The 16162-nt window shown below is 43.6% G+C and overlaps 1 protein-coding gene across 1 annotated transcript in view; it reads right to left on the bottom strand.

Moving 5' to 3' along the window:
- The window catches only part of LOC128711624 (uncharacterized), a 45119-nt gene extending 32660 nt beyond the window's left edge, over window positions 1-12459 (bottom strand). The window contains exon 1 of the mRNA XM_053806509.1: window positions 12396-12459. Coding sequence (XP_053662484.1) covers window positions 12396-12459 — 64 coding nt within the window. The remainder of the gene's footprint in view (window positions 1-12395) is intronic.
- Between the last annotated feature and the right edge of the window lie 3703 nt (window positions 12460-16162).

The following is a 16162-nucleotide window of genomic DNA, read 5'->3' on the forward strand; positions in this document are numbered from 1 at the left end:
TTGTTTTCCATCGTATTTTATTCTTATCGAGTCATTAGTGTTTGTTGTTCCTATTTTTCAATTGTTCGTACATTCCATCATATTGTTTATTCTTTCCCGAATGCTAACTAGTGCCACCTGCCCAACAGCTTATCAGCGCCACGTCCCAACTGCAGCAGATCACGCCTGAGTGCGGATAGTGCTCGAAATAAAAACCAACGAGCCAAGCAAGACGAATGAAATCCCCAAAATTTGCCAACGCGCTATTTGTGCTGGAGATTTTCGTTACGCCCTTCATCTTCTTCTGCCCAGCGTTAAGTGCATTGTGTAGAAATTGGTCGAGATCAGCGACAAAACGCTTCAATCTTCCTGCCCCGGACTGGGATGGTAGTTTTGTTCGCAAGAGTTTGTTTATGTTTTGTATTATTATTTGTTTTTCTACCTGCCGTTTGCGTTTTTGTCGTCGGAACGTTCCGATTTATGCCCAAAGATGCACCCGACCACACACAAGCAAAATGCATGAAACAGCAGTACGCGTGGCAGCATGGCGGGCGGGTTCGCTCGATGGGGGCTGGGGATAATAAAAGACGGCAAGACAGGGGAAAACAACAAACATCATCCCGTGAGCGTGAAAGAGAAACGATGGAAAAGGGCAAAATATTTGGAACGAGTTTTGCTGCAGTGATTTTACGCTCAATTTAGAGAATAAATGATTTTTATCACCCTTTTTCCATGGCATCACCCCTCCCCCAGCATCTTCCTGCGCTTGATCATTATTTAGACAAGTAAAACCATTTGAAGAAGAATTGTCGCTGCTTCGAGGTTATCGACGCTTCTTTGCCGATTTGTTCTTCGCCGTTGCTTGGCAGCGTGGCAGAAAAGCGAGCACCGAAGTACTGACACACATACTGCTTTATGTTTCAGCCTCCGGTGAGGTGCACCGTAAAAGACATGTCCCTCGCAATCCATTCGACATAAATGGCCACAGCCTGCAAAAAGGAAAAGGACCAGAAATGCCACCTAATCCTCTCGCTGTTTGCCAATGGAGTGCCTTTCTTCGGCCGGGGTAGGGTTCGCCCGGTATTTCTAGTCCCTCTGCACTGTTTGTCCTTCGATTGCTTTTATTTTCCCTTTGGTTTGGTCTGTGATTTTCCCGAGGCAGCACTCTTGAAAACCGGTACCAGCCTTTGCTGGGCGGTGGAAATGCTGAAGAAACACGATACGAGGTTCGGGTCCACGCTTTCGACGTTTCTTTTCGGTCGGTGTTTGGGGCGATTTTTTTTTTTTGCTTCGCTCCCCTTTTTCATACCGAGTGAAAAACCTCGACGTGCTGCAATGTTACCGGAGGAAATTAAAGTAACGACAAAGCATACGGCACCGAGCGTATATCTTCCCGGAGGGGGGTTTATGCGATGAGAAACTGCTCATAAAAGTGCCAGTGCCGGTGATGGCTTAGATGCCCTTTTGCCTCTACGCCTGGTGCAGCTTAAAGGATCGGAGCCTCGGGATCTTCACAACAACGATTGCATTTCCTTCATTCTGAAAGCTTTATTGTCGTGGTTGTGGATGTGTTCGTGTTTTGCACCAATTTTGCTCCATGGTGTTCCACGATCGGTAAGACGGTTTCGTCCGCACGGAGGATATCCTCTCCAAGTGTAAGCGAGATTTAAGCATTTTCTTAGGTCAAACTCGTCACCGGTGTGTGTGTGCCTGTGTGCGTTGTACGATGAACTAGAAACAGACAGACGATTTTTGGACGTTTGATCGTTAGTCATAAATCTTCGACGCAAATCTCAGCTGGAACGTAAAGAAAACACTAGCCATTCGGGGGGGCCTGAAAAAAAGAAAACAACACCGGTGGCCCCGAACTTGTTAGCAATGCAAAAAGTGAAGAAAGCACAAATACGAGCAGCGCTGAACCGGCACGGAAGCAAGAGAGGGAAAAAAAAGGACGCTTTGCCTTCACGGGATTACGAGCCTACCCTTCTGCTCGGCAAGGGTAGACTGCTTTTATTTTACTTTTGCTCAAAATAATGTTATTATATCTGGAGGAGATTAGATAGAATTAGGTTGCCCTTTGCGCCATTCCCGGGCCCGGGCTAAGCTACGGCATTAGTTTGTCCACAAAAGATTTCATCGCACGGGTTTTGAGCGTGCAGGGATGCACGGGACAGTCGGAACGCTTCATGGGAGATGTGTGAACACTATCCTCAGATGGTTCGAAAGCAATGATGATTACTGTATGTGTTAATCGTTGCGAATTATTTTAATACGTGCGCAAAATATGTTGATCGTCTGGAGCGAATGTTGAATCCCTTTCATTAGTTTTGTTTGTTCGCTTCATACAACGTTTCATATTTGTTATCATTTACAATAAACAATGTGTCAAAGCAGTTTGACACCCCTGAACGGCAGGGAAGTAGTGGTTGGTTCCGACAGATGGCGATAGTGATCGCGATCTATACATAAACGAGTAGTTTTGGAGCCGGCGAATGTTTTTTTTTATTCGGACTGATGAGATTAAGCGACAATAAATTTGAACAAGTGCATGTAAAACCGTGCTAATGAAAATTGACCCACCAATAAATCGTCAGAAAATCCGACACAATGAATAACATCCTTTTAGTTCTCAGTTGTATAGAACAATTCTTAAATCTCCACATTAATCTACTAGGTTTGGAAATAATATAGCAGAACCTAGAACATGTATATTTAAGTCAGACCTTCGACACTGCCGCGGATGTAAAACCAGAGACTTCAGGGTCTTCTCAATAAGGTGTGATATATTTAAGGCTATTGCTTTGACATACGTTAGACATACATAGAATAACTCTTCAGATGAAGTTTCGTCCTGACGGGAGCCACAATTCGCTACACTCCAAGGTATGTATTCAGTTATCGCACGTCTACTGACACTCCATCCTGATGAAGGACAATGTAAAGATTCTTGGAGAAGTCGCCACAAGAAGTCGTCCAAAATGTTACTTTTCTTAAGTCAAAGGTTAGAACCTCTAACAGCCTTGGTGTTGTCTGCCAACCGGTTATTCTATAGTAGGAGGCAACATCTATACCCTTAACACCTATAGCGATGAGCTAAGACTCTATGGAACTTATATAGTTCCAGTACTCACATACGCCTCTAAGACATGAACTATCCAAAAATGACGAAACCCTCCTTAGACACTTCCGAAGACGAAGATAGTCATGGGTTTTTTGGGTAGGTTTTATGTGTGAAAAGTCAACGAAATCCACTAACCATACGAATAACTCACTAAGCCAGGATCATCAAGCTCCGATGGGCTGGTCATGCCATTAGAATGAGACCAAATAACCCAGCCCGTAAAATTCTTTTAGGTCGTCCACATGGACCGCGTGGTAAATGGCGTTGATGCGTCTGCTTGACGTCGTTTGCCGGTTCAACCGTGAGTATTTTAGAGGACTTCTGCAGTCCTTCTCACACTATAGACGGTGTCTACGCGCTCGAATTCACCGAAGGTCATTAATCAAATTTTATCCGAAGCGGCCCCCTTCAGCAAGGTCTGGTTTTCCAGCGAAGGATTAATCTACAGGTTATTGATTCATACTATTTCAAACTAGAGCAAGTGAGTTGTAAAATTTAAAAAAAAAATATTTAAAAAATTAAAAGCAAGCTGTTAGTTTGAACCGGATTTTGAAGCTTAAGGTGCGATACGCTTTGAAGCTTAGCGTTCAATATGCTGTTTAAGCCGTTGATCGAATCGCTGATACATCCCTTAAAGCCTCTATTCTAGTCTAGCAGAAGGAAATGGGTTGGTGAATGTGTGGTTTTCTACCATATTTGCTGATACAGACTGGTGCGCCCCAATCCGCGTTGATAGCGTTCCACGTTGACTTTGGATTGAAATAATTTTCAAATTGCACCGACAGCGCTTTACCCCCACGGGTCACTTTTCTATCGCCGCTAGAGGGCGCCCATCGCGTTGGTACGGTTTGCGGAAGTGAGATTCGCTGTTTACACACCCCCAAATGACGAGTTTCCAGTGCGATTTGTGTGCGGCCGGTTTCGTTTTGAGGAGATACGTGGCGTGGGGTGCTCGACACGGTGGGACTGTCGGGTAGAAATTGATGGACATTTAATCGTTATTGCTGGCGCCGTCACAAGGAAACCAGAAATACGTTTTTTATTGCATCGTTAATGGTTTTGCGCTATCTTCCGTGCAAAGCAAACAGCGGTTCTAACGTCGAGGCCCATGAAATAGTGCACTTTAGAGCGTATATTGTCGTTACAGTTGGAATTTTTACCACCAAAATTGCAAATAAATGCACACTGTGCACCGTACGAATATCATTCCAATTTAACCGAGAGTTTCATCTATCAGAAAGCTTGCCAGCTCATCTGCTCGATAATGAGAAAGTAAAATTCATACCATGTTTTTCCCGACCTGTGTTACGGCTAGCATTACCGTACGACTGGCGCTGGGGATCTCAATGGTATTTGATGGTGTTCGGTGCAGCTGTAAGTGCCGCATTCGTACGATATAATCGGAACAGCGGGAATAGCGAGCGGAGTCGCCGTTTTTAAATGCTGTTATTACTGCAAACCGAAATACATTGAATCCGTAACGGCAAGCACTTTTGGACCGAAAAGAACACGACAAATTAATCATTCCACAAAACCATTACGATGTCGGTTTACGATTTTACCGCGCACTAATGCCGGACTGCTCGGAAAATACCTTGCTACGCATTCGATTGTTCGAGGTGCTACAGATTGCTTGTATGTGTGTGTGTGTGTGGGTTTTGCGTATGTGTGTGGTGGGGAAGGTTTTCAGTTACTAGCGTGCAGCATGGAACATGCACATATCGGCATTTTCAGCACATTTTTATTGCAATTGATGACATGCTTAATACCCGGATAGTCGCATTGAGCTGGAATTTAGAACGCCAAATCGGCTAGAAATGAAATTCGACTAGCGCATGAACATGTCTGTAACAGTCTGGAATCGTAGACATAATCTGGCTAAAACGATAATCCGCTACGCTGAATTTTCCAGTAATGATTAGTACTTCAAGGATTTCGTGGAATCTATATGCACTACAACGGAAGGCTCACTAGTTGGAAGAATCCTTTCGGATGTGATTTGATAATTATTGTTTGATAGATGGAATGGTATGAATACTTCATTACTGAGTCGGCTAGACTTATTTCAAAAATGATTCGCGGTTTTGGCTCAGTGCAGAGCTCTTCCAAACCTCCGGTCGAGTATTGTCATCAACAATTTGGTTTTATATCAGGGTCTACCATGAGTTCTCTGTCCATTTGGAAAACCTATAAAGACTTTACTGAGGGCTAGGTCGTCCGTTGTCATTCTAATGACATGACCAGCCAAACAGGGCCTCGAGAGTTTGATTTGCTGTTAAAAAAAATTCAATTGTTCAACATTTTTGACATAATGAGTCGTTTAGCTAAGGAAAAAAAGTTTTAGGTCCTCAGGGCCTAACGTGCGTTCTCTGTCCATTTGGACAACCTATAAAGACTTTACTGAAGGCTGGGTCGTCCGGTGTCATTCTAATGCCATGACCAGCCAAACAGAGCCTGGTGAGTCTGATCCGCTGTTAAAAAAAAAAATTGTTCAACATTTTTGACATAATGAGTTATTTAGCTAAGGAAAAAAGTAATAAAATTATTTATTTTGATCTCATGTGCGTGTACGTAACGTACGAAAAATACGGTTCCAAATTGCAAAAAGAATGGACATTTTTACCAAACAATAAAACAGCACCAATAACTCGTTCTGGCAACGAAGCGATGAATCGAATTTCGTGCAACTTGATACGGTACGCCCACTCGCATCGTTTATCTTTGCGTGAATCGGCAGCTCGTTCCGTCACCCGCGCTTTCCAAGTGCTTTGCGTAATTAAAACGGTATGCCCAGGCGCAGGAAAGTAAAACGCGCGAGAAATCCCTCTTTCATTGTGCCGCAAACGAATGGATGGATAGGCAAAAAAAAAAAATATTTGAAGAAGCAGGGAACGGTAGCAGCGGCACCGCCCAAGGATGTAATGCAGTTAATTATAATTGAGAAAATATGATGTGATATTGTTGTAAAATGTTTCACCTAGAGCTCTTCCGGTGCGCGTGCGGTAGAGAAGCGCGTACCACAGCCGAGCACATGAATCACAAGCAGTAATCGGGGGAGACAAAAACTTTGCGTACCCTTTTTTCCAACCACCGTTCACCACCGACCAATTCCGCGCAAGGCAGATTTACTCCCAGCCGACCGGGAGCCAAGGGCCTCAATGTGGCAAAACTCGAAAGTGAAATATGATACTGTGACCAGGGCAGTGGCGGATTTAACATTGTTCCAGTTTATGTTTCCGGCTCATATTGTCCTGTTCTCACGCGACTGTTCTTTGTTTCGCCTGTTTGCCGACTTCTGCTGGCCCAGCTCATGAAAAATAATTTCCAGCGCGATCTTCAATTCGCTCCCTTCTTTTTTTTCTTTTTGCTCGCTCTCGAATAAGTAAAAAGACGAATCTAGTTTGTTTGGCAGATGACGGGTACCGTTTGCCGCTTCCCGCACTGCTGCCGAATGTTTCCGGATGTGTACGCCGTCGCGGCGCTAATGCTTTAAGGGCTACCGGTGGAATAATTACGTTACCACCGTCCCACCGCTAGCAAAACCGTTCGTTCGCTGGTAATCCTAGAGCGATGCTGGCGATGCTCCCTTTGCGCTGTTTTTCGCATTGCCGGTCGGAAAGCAGCGATTAACTGACGAAGTTTTCAGTTTCATGAACTCCTATTACAAGGCCTGGCAGGAATTTCCACGAAAAAAACCCCGGCCTGCAACTGAATGCTTTTTGCTTTTATCTGTGAGCAATTGTGTTCCAGTTCACAGGGGGAAGCGTTCACACTTACTGTACGTTGAGTCACATTGAAGAGTTGAACACATAAAATGAAAATAAAAATAAATTGCTTCGCTACTATTTGCTGATAATACCGCAACTAGCGCGCTCTTGCTGGGAAAGTGACTGTGCGGAGATTAGTTACATTCCATGCTATATTGAGTTTCGCGAAGAGTCCTTTATTATGAAGGACATTTATTCTCGTGTCCGAAGCATAACTTATAACATGCAGTACCATCCATTAAACAAAAAAATCATCATCATTTGGGTAAATTAAACTTATGTTTTTTTATCTCACAAGAGTACCTGATTACCAAACTCCGTCGGCGATTTATTCTCTACTGCTTTTGGCCTTCCCAAGATCCCATCTGCGGTACGAATTTTCGATTCTCATCTATTAATATTGTAATGAATTCATTCTTTCATTGGGTGGTGGATAATGTGAAACTGGTTTGAAAGTTTCTCACCCCCTTTGTTGAAGATAAAAGCACCTAATACGCCATGACACAACGCAGCATCGCGGCACGTTCTGCAGCCATTTTCTCTGGTAAGAATCCACGCTTTGGTTGGTTCGCGGAAATGAAGAAAAAGAGAAACGCAATGGTCCTGGTTTATGTAGCGTGAAGGCATAAATTGGGCAAAACAACAACAAAAAAAAAAAAAAACACCCTGCGCGCAAAACCCACAATGGAATTGAAATTTGTTTTCCTACGTGAGACGCATAAGGCTCGACGAGGCAAACCGTGAAGAAGTGGTCGGTGGCGGCTCAGTGCTGTTACTTTGTGTACGTGCGCGTATGTTGTTGCTGCATTACCATAAGCGTGCTGTTTATTTATTTTGTTTAGCAGTTAATCTTTTGCCACAAAAAGAAAAATCCACTAATGGCAGAAGAAAATATGCAACAACCAAAAAAAAAACCGACAGTGAAATTAACTTGCGGCACACACCACACCGCGGCTAATCAACAACAATGAAATGCTAAAATCTTTCGATCAGGTGATTCTGGAGTCGTTCGCAAGACGCATACTTCACGCCTGCTCTTTAGCGCATTAATTTTAAAGGTGGTAGCACGCGGTGGAAGGTATCGTACACCGGTTGCGAAAATACGAAGTTAAACGGTCCAGTTACACGGCTACGCAACAGATCTACGAAGTTCACGAAAACTCTTGAAAGTATGCAGAGGAGTCTTCCTGAGGTGGGGCTGTTTATATGTTGGAATAAATTTGTAAACAGAGATGCACGTGACCTGGCGCGGGGTGCTATCTTCTAGAGCACAGCCTGATTTTCAATGACTAAGACTAAGACTCTATAAACCTTGGTTCGTTAATCAAGAATAAATAAAGACAACTTCTTCCTACCCTAACAAATTACCGTTCAACTCCGTATTGTTCGAGACTGACTTTAATAAATCCAAGACTATTTGTGTACGTATTCCCTTGTTTTCGTTTCATCGAGTTTGTTTTCAGTGCCAACATAGAACTAAATGAGTAACGACCACTAATGGACATACCCATAATAACCTTAGATATTCAAAGAAAGTCAGATTAGTTGAGGCCACCGATTTCGAGATATAAATAAAGGAAGTTAGGAAAGAGGTCAGGAACTTTAAGACGTCTTAAAGTTGTAGTTCTTTGACGAATCTTGTATGGCATACGCGGATAGATACTAAGATAGCAATTAAGTTTGTCTAAACCTTATTTGTCATGCATGAGTTTTTGGACAACAAAGTAATTACGACGAAACGTTTGACGTCCCTGGCGATGCGACACCCCTGGCGCGGTGACAGGTGACAGGAACGAAACGATCGCAACGTCACGGACAGGCAGAATAAGTTGACCACGCGAGCAAGGGAGGGCACAAGTTAAGTCAGGAATAGGGACGAAAGTAGGTGAAAAGAAATAAAAGAAATTGAAAGTGAAATTAATACCGAACTTAAGTTTCAGAACCCTTCAACTGTTGACTTAACCCTTCAACTGTTGTTGAGGTTAGAGAAAATTTCCCACAGCAAAAGTAAAATTTATACAGAACATATTCGCATCGCCACTTGAATTGTATCTTTTAATTGCATTCAATGCCGCATAGCTGCATTCCCAAAGCATGTTGAACACAAGACTCCTAGAATCCCTGAAGGTTCGAGGACATCCTCGTTAATATGTCGTTACTGTCTAGAAGCTCGCTGCAAAACCGATTTGAACCGACTAACAAAGCGTGTACTTGTCCTTCCGGGGATAAGAAAATTGTACTCCAGCTGGAAAGACCATCTTGGGCGGCGTGCATACCACTACTGCGGCGGAAGTTGATGCACCGCTGCTACTCGACCCAAACAATAGACCTTCGCCGCGCTCCTGGGAATGTATTACAATGTTCGCCCCGACGTATCTAAACCCCATCTGACTGCCTAAGATATCAGGCATGCAACATCATTATATGTCATCGCTAGACGTTGGTGAGCGTCCCCGGGTGTACGTTTTAATGGTACGCCGGAAATCCGATTGCGATTGGCAACACACGCGAATCACACTACGTATTCATCGTAGCGCACGTGATTTCGCCGAATTTTAGTGCGGCCCACCCGGCTGCCAGTGCGACAGTGCATACGCGCGCGCTTTGCCTTGCAAGCGCCCGACACTAACAGGGCACCCCGCGGCCATCCGAGGTCACCTGTTGGCGGTAGGTTGCGGTATCATCTTCACGGCCCGTTCGTCAATAGCTATCTATCAAGCGTACGTTCGCAAAGCCGATTTTGCCGACTGTCTGCCAACTTTTGGCAAGCACGCTGTGAGCGGCCGACATTGACTGTTGCATTTGCCAGCCAGTGGCAGCTGTGGAGCAACAGTTTCTTTATTGCATCACCGTCTCGGAAGCCGTTGGAAAGTTTCGCTGTTGTGTTGCGTCTTCTTCGGGCGGTCGGTGTGCAGTCGTAGCCGGCGTGTTAGGTAAAGCTGGTCCGTGTTTGCCTTCCATCGCCATGGCGACCGTTTAATGAATGCTTCTGCTTCTCGATTCGCTTTTGTCCTGGCACCCGAACCGAATTAGAGACCGAATGAACTTTGCATATCGTTTTCAACCATTACTCAATGCATTACCCCGGATGTGCCGATTCGTGGGTGATCGAACCGTACAGGTGATGTTGTTAGCTAGGCAGTGAGACGGTACGAACATGGGAAAAACACCCGTGAACGTGACAACGGCGCCTGGTATTTGCGCTGGCCCGTACCCGAACTGCGCCCTGATGGGACATTTTGCAACATTTTCGCTCCCGCCAGGCCTGTCTTTGGCGTTTGACTAATCGTGCCGCAAAAAAAGGGGTTCCACGGTTGCGATACGGATACGTTCCAGCTCGCAAAAACCCATACCAGCACGTCCAGCAGCTCGGGCACGTTTCACACAGGCCGGCGCTTGTTCACTTCGATTTACGGTTGATTCATTCGTGCGAATATTTTTCCCAAACCCCTAATACCCGACCGAAAGGGACCGGCATCGGCGAGGTTCAGTCGTTTCATATTTCATGATTATTGTGTCATCGCCATTCCCGCAGCCGTCCCCAAAAAAAAAAACCGGGAGTGCTGTGCTGTTCGCAAGAAGCTGCACGCACATGTGTGAGGACTCGCCATTTGCATAACCGTAGGCTAACGATTCGCCATTGAGAAGGAATTTGTCAGCTTGTCGTCACTCAACATCCGAGCTAGTTGTTGTGTTGAATGTCTTGCGGTTGACGGTGTGTAACACATGCTCGCGTTGATATGGCACTACCGAGCAGGCGAGGTTTTCTTTCTGCCGGCGAGAAGTTTCGTGCGGTGTGTGCGAATTATTCAATTTGATGTATTGAATAAAATATCACTGGAATTGAACCGCGTCAAACGTGTCAAACTGGCTGCCTGTATCGTGAAGGCACCGTGTATAAGTCAATTTCCCTGCCGAAATAGAGAGCTTGCGATGTCTTTAACAACTTATCTCAGAGCTGCAAAGAGGAATTCGGTTAGTGAAGAATTGCACCGCACCTATCAGATGGTCTAAGATCTGAATCCGCCTCTGATATTCAGGAAGAATAAGCATGCCCAACTGGCGTGCTGATCCAATGTGAATTGGGAAAAATGAATGTCGAAATTATTATTGGAAGAGATTCTAGTGTCACTATTAACTATTTAATACACATTTTCTATGCTTGTTGTAACATTACAATAAGTTTATACAATTTCTTTTATTTACAAATGTGTAAACTCATACAGGGAGTTCACGAGATACCTCGAAAAACCTCCAATTTTCCGCCTATGTTGAAATCGGGTGTAAAATGGTTTATACTTCAAAGTTCTAAAGTTGATTTCTTTCTGTGCACTTAATTTATTCCTGCAATTCAGGCGACTTTTCGAAAGTAAACATTTAAATAAACTAGAAACTAGTGTTATGTATGACAAAGGAAGGTATTTTCGAAATTTCGAAAAAAATCGAATTAAACCTTTTTGCTTAGATTTTAAACTCACAATAAACTCACTCAGCTGTCAGATTTCTAAAAGCTGGAAAAACCGATTTCTTATTAAAATAAAATAAAAACATGTGTTATATATGACAAAGGAAGATATTTTCGAATAGTTTATTTACATTTTTGCTTCGATTTTAAATTCACTATAAACTCACTCAGCTGTCAGATTTCTAAAAACCCGCTTATCACCGAATCCGCGTGTAGGAGAAACCGCGTATCTCGGGGACTGCCTGTATAATTATTAATCTTTGTCGAGATTTTTCCATGGCAACTTATAAGAATCTAGCTTTTAAGGCAATGCGGCGTTATTCCGCTGTTTGTTTCCGCCATTAATTAGTTTACCAGCTACTAAGGCCGTTTTGAGCTGTCATTTGAGGTGCTTAACTACAGGGTGAGTCATCTCTCTGTTACTTATTGATGCTGAAATTGGCAACAGTCGAAGATGATCGTGAATGTATTTCACTAGTGAAAGGGTTGGATTTTATAAAGTTATACAGAGTTGTCTCTGAAAATTATTTCACCGCGTTTTTAAGAGAAATATCTCATAGAAATCAGTTGAGTTGATTATCGGAACGCTCAAAGTCGAATATCCTTTACACGATAAAAATTGAAATAATAAATTTAAGCCACATGAGTTGCATGTAGCTGATCCACCCTGTAATAATTCATTCTGCGTAAATACGTGATTCAAACAAGTCAACTCAAGGCTTCCCTGGTTCGGAAAACTTTTGTGGTCGGTCAAACATTGATTGATCGATGGGTGATAAAATATTCACAGTGGTTAGCTGGAACGCACAGACACTTTACCGGTGGTTGTAATAAAAATAAATAAAAACAAAGCATTTACATCAGCTCCCCGAATCGAATACGTTATTCATCATGCCACTGTATTTCGTACTACAACTGTCAGCTCTGATTGTTTTCGTATTGATTAAACTTGAAAACGATTGAGGTGTGACGTGAAATGAAATTTGTGGAAAAAACACTATTCTATCACACCCTTATATGCGTACCTTGGTCATTTAAGTGAACAGATTACACCCGTACATACCTTGTATCATCACAAGCATTGTGCAAACTGGAATCCACCGTAGTATCTGCATCAGGATCACCATCTTGGCTCAAATGACAACCATCAGCGATCGAATTCAACACATCACATTGTCACTCACCGCACCAGTTATGCAGTCAGAACACACCGGAATGCACCATTTTTGTGCCGTGCGTTTGATTGGTGAAATTTGAGTGACGTTTACCTTAACCGGTGTCTTAACACGTGAGTACTGTTGGGTGCAGGTACACGTGCTACGTTTTTTTTTCTCAAACTAATGCTATCACACTACTTAACGATCAGCGCCATTTTGAGGGTAATGTAGAGAATTATTACGGGCAGTATAAATTGTTAAAATATTTAAACTTAGCTGTTTTTAGTTAATTTTGGTTGCTGCGCTTTGAACCCGAATAACCGAACAGGAAATTAGAACTAGTACAACAAACAACGTTTTACACGGAAAACAAGACTTTTTTTCCCGGCGTAAGAAACAAACCGAAAGTTCCCGTGGCTATTCTATGGGTGCCTTTTCTTTGAGCACTTGTGCAACGGTGGCATTCGCTATTTGTTCTACTAACTGTCTGTGACCCACGTTGCCTTTAGGGCGTGGTAGCTTGTTTCGAGCTGTCGGGCTCCTCGGTTCCTGCACCAACCTCACCGCGTGGCAAATAAGTCCACTGGCCACAAATTCCCGCGTAACCACCACCGCGTGTGCAATGTTTGGTTTGGCACAGCCTAGCCTAGGACGGTCACGGGCACCTTGAGTAAAATGTCGCCAACACACGCGCGCGTCTAGTGTACGATATTGCGCGTCTCGTCGCCCCCAACCCCGGGGGTGGTGTAGTATACGGTTTGGTTTACAAGGTGGGGCGTTTTGCGCTAGCTGTGACATACGCAAGGATACGACCACTACTGATTCACGTCCAGATCGAGTCATGTCTGTCGTGCCCGAAGATACGGGCAGGCCGAAGCTGGTGCACCGAAACCAGACTACAGCATCCGAACCGGACACGAGCAGCAGGCGGCCCGAACCGGGAGAGACAGCGCGCTGCTGAGAGCAACCAGCACCAACCCGCTGGCGAACGTTGATGATTTTGATGATGATTGCTCAATGATTGGTACCGTAGCAGAGAACCTTCTCTTCCGCGAGGCAACCGCTTCTCTTGTTGCGGAGCGTTTGCTGAGGAGCGTCTGCTCGCCCTTTGAATTTCCATTGTAATGATCCGTACTTTTTATGGGGAGTCTCGTCCGATCTAACCAAAAAAAAAAAAAGCACAACAACATCCTCCTGCATCTTGGCCACCGATGCTTTGTTTGGATGAGCATGTTGCTTGCAAGGAGCTTGCTAAAAGGATATTGATATAGTTAAACCATAATAATTTCACATGTTCTACTCTCCTACACTTCTAAACGCTACTGCTGCTGGGAAGCTTCAATCATCGTCGGCTGATAATTCTTCATGAAGAAGTTTCGACCTTCGAAACATGACTGTTTTTTTTTTCAAATAAACTGGTTGTAAGAAAGAAACAAACACAAAACTCACTCACACACACATACCTACCTAACCTGAGAATACGGCTGCATAAGCCTCATCGGTTCATTTTGGTTCATTTCGTCGGTTTTGAAGCGTTTGCCGAAATTGATTTATCTAAAAATGTTGCTACGAAACAGAAAACTTTTCCTGTCGTGATGGTGCTTGCGTCTTGCAGGGAGTTTCCCTTTCGGCGCCGGGACCGGTGTTGAAGTACTGTGTCATGCACACTGCATGAAGAGCAGCTTCTTTACGCCCCTCGAAAGCAGGTCAACAGCATCGAAAGGTTATCACACGCCCTTGCCGTCCTGCATTATCCAACCGAAAGGCTTCTACAAAGAACGGCAAAGTGATGGAAAGCAAACAAAATACGGAAATGCGAAGCTGCTTCATAGCCTGAAACAGCCATTTTGTATTGGTTAATGGGGGTAAGAATTTTTAAATAACCCCCGGATTGCTTCCCAGCATGTCAATAAATAGGTCGATTTTACAACAAAAATATCGCACTGCATCAATGCTAAAGATGCTAGCAATATAAATAAACAGGAAAGAGGGAGCCTGCCTTAAATTTCTGTTAAGGAAACAAACACAAGCAATTAATTAAAAAATTCGACACGAGCAGCAGCAGATCGAGAGCCCAACGCAAACCAGAACTAGTGGGTGGCACAATTCGAGCAGCTGTACAGAACATGCCGTCCCCGAGGTTACTCTTCTCAAAAAAAAAAAAACCGACCTCTTCATAACGCTCTCTTGCTTGCGCCATTTTTGTTGCACTGCCTGCATCCATGTACGTCCGCTAACACTTTCACTTTATTTCTACACCTCGTTTCATCGGGCTTTTCGTCGTTCGTCCTTATCTTCCGGGTGGTTGCGGAGAGTAGCTCATCTAGGGTGGTGTTTTTTTTTGCTTCCAAATTTATTGTTCAAGTAATATTGGGTGGTCTGTACCGTTTACCTTGGAAAACTTCAGTTTGTTTCGTGGATTATATGAAGTGATTGAAAACAGAGGCACGATTTTGTTTTCATCGCTTAAGATTTTTCAGCACATTTAATATTTTTATTGATAATTAACAACTGTTTCGCTGCGTAGGATGGAATTTTCGGTAATCTTTTTGTAAATGTCAAGTGATCTTTTAGATTTCTCGTGGAATTTGCATTGATCTTTTTCCGAGAGTTGTTAATTCGTGCTTTTTCATTATATTACCTGATAAAAAATCGACTTCAGTATAGGTGCTCTCTATGACACAATGACCATCTCTTTTTCCGCAGGCCTCTTTAATGGAATGATAGTTCCAACAAAAAACCAACATGCCTTTGTGCTCCGTGTGTTCTCTTGTTTTGAGTTATCTGAAATGGTAGCTGGTGTAAAATTTGCTAAATTCGATTTATTTCGAAGCTGCTGCCATTTCGTTCCGCACGCCGAACCGCCATCCACTCGTCGGTTTTGGGCTCAGCGACTATTCATCCACACACATCCATTCGCTTTGCACGAGAGCATAGTTTTTGGAGGTTCTTTTTTTCCTCCCCTTCCCATTCCCCGTCCCAGCTTCCTCTCTTCCCGCCGTGCTGGTTCTGTCTTTGGTTGGTGGAGAAAATGGAACATGCTGCCGGCACGCCGTGGTAATAAAATTAAACCTTGACGACGCGCTGCAATGGGTGGGTAATAGAAATTTGGCCCCGGGGTGGAAAAGGCAGTGTGCAGTCGCGTCGATTGACGAAATTGTAAATGCTTGACGGGTCATGCAGAACGGGCTATAGATGGGCTGGATAGATTTGTGGAAATTCGGGGCTAATTTAGTCAGTTGACACGAATTGCTGCTGGAATGCTTAATCGGCCCGGCCCGTTCGTACCCCGTATTTTTGGTGCTCGAATCAGATCAGTTCACTGATTATTTCCCAGCGTGTGTGATTCGTTGTTTCTTTGTTCCAGTGTTTCGCTTTCTTTATTGTTTTTTTTTAACACGTGCTGTGTTTGTCTTTCCAAAGTGCATCCCCTGAAGGAGTTAAAATAATAAAACTTAAGACATAATCATGAGACTACTTTTGTAAAAAAAAAAAATCAAAATTTTTAGACAACATTTTTGACAAGTGTGTAGTGAATGTCTTTGTGATTTTATTCGCATCAAGCTATCGATCCGAAACATGTGTATCGATTAATTTAATCCTGTTCTTTCTTTTTCTTTATAAAGTACCAGGCGCCCCCATGCGATACTGTAGTAATTAGACATGAATGATA

This window comes from Anopheles marshallii, chromosome X (assembly GCF_943734725.1).
Source record: "Anopheles marshallii chromosome X, idAnoMarsDA_429_01, whole genome shotgun sequence".
NCBI lineage: Eukaryota > Metazoa > Arthropoda > Insecta > Diptera > Culicidae > Anopheles > Anopheles marshallii.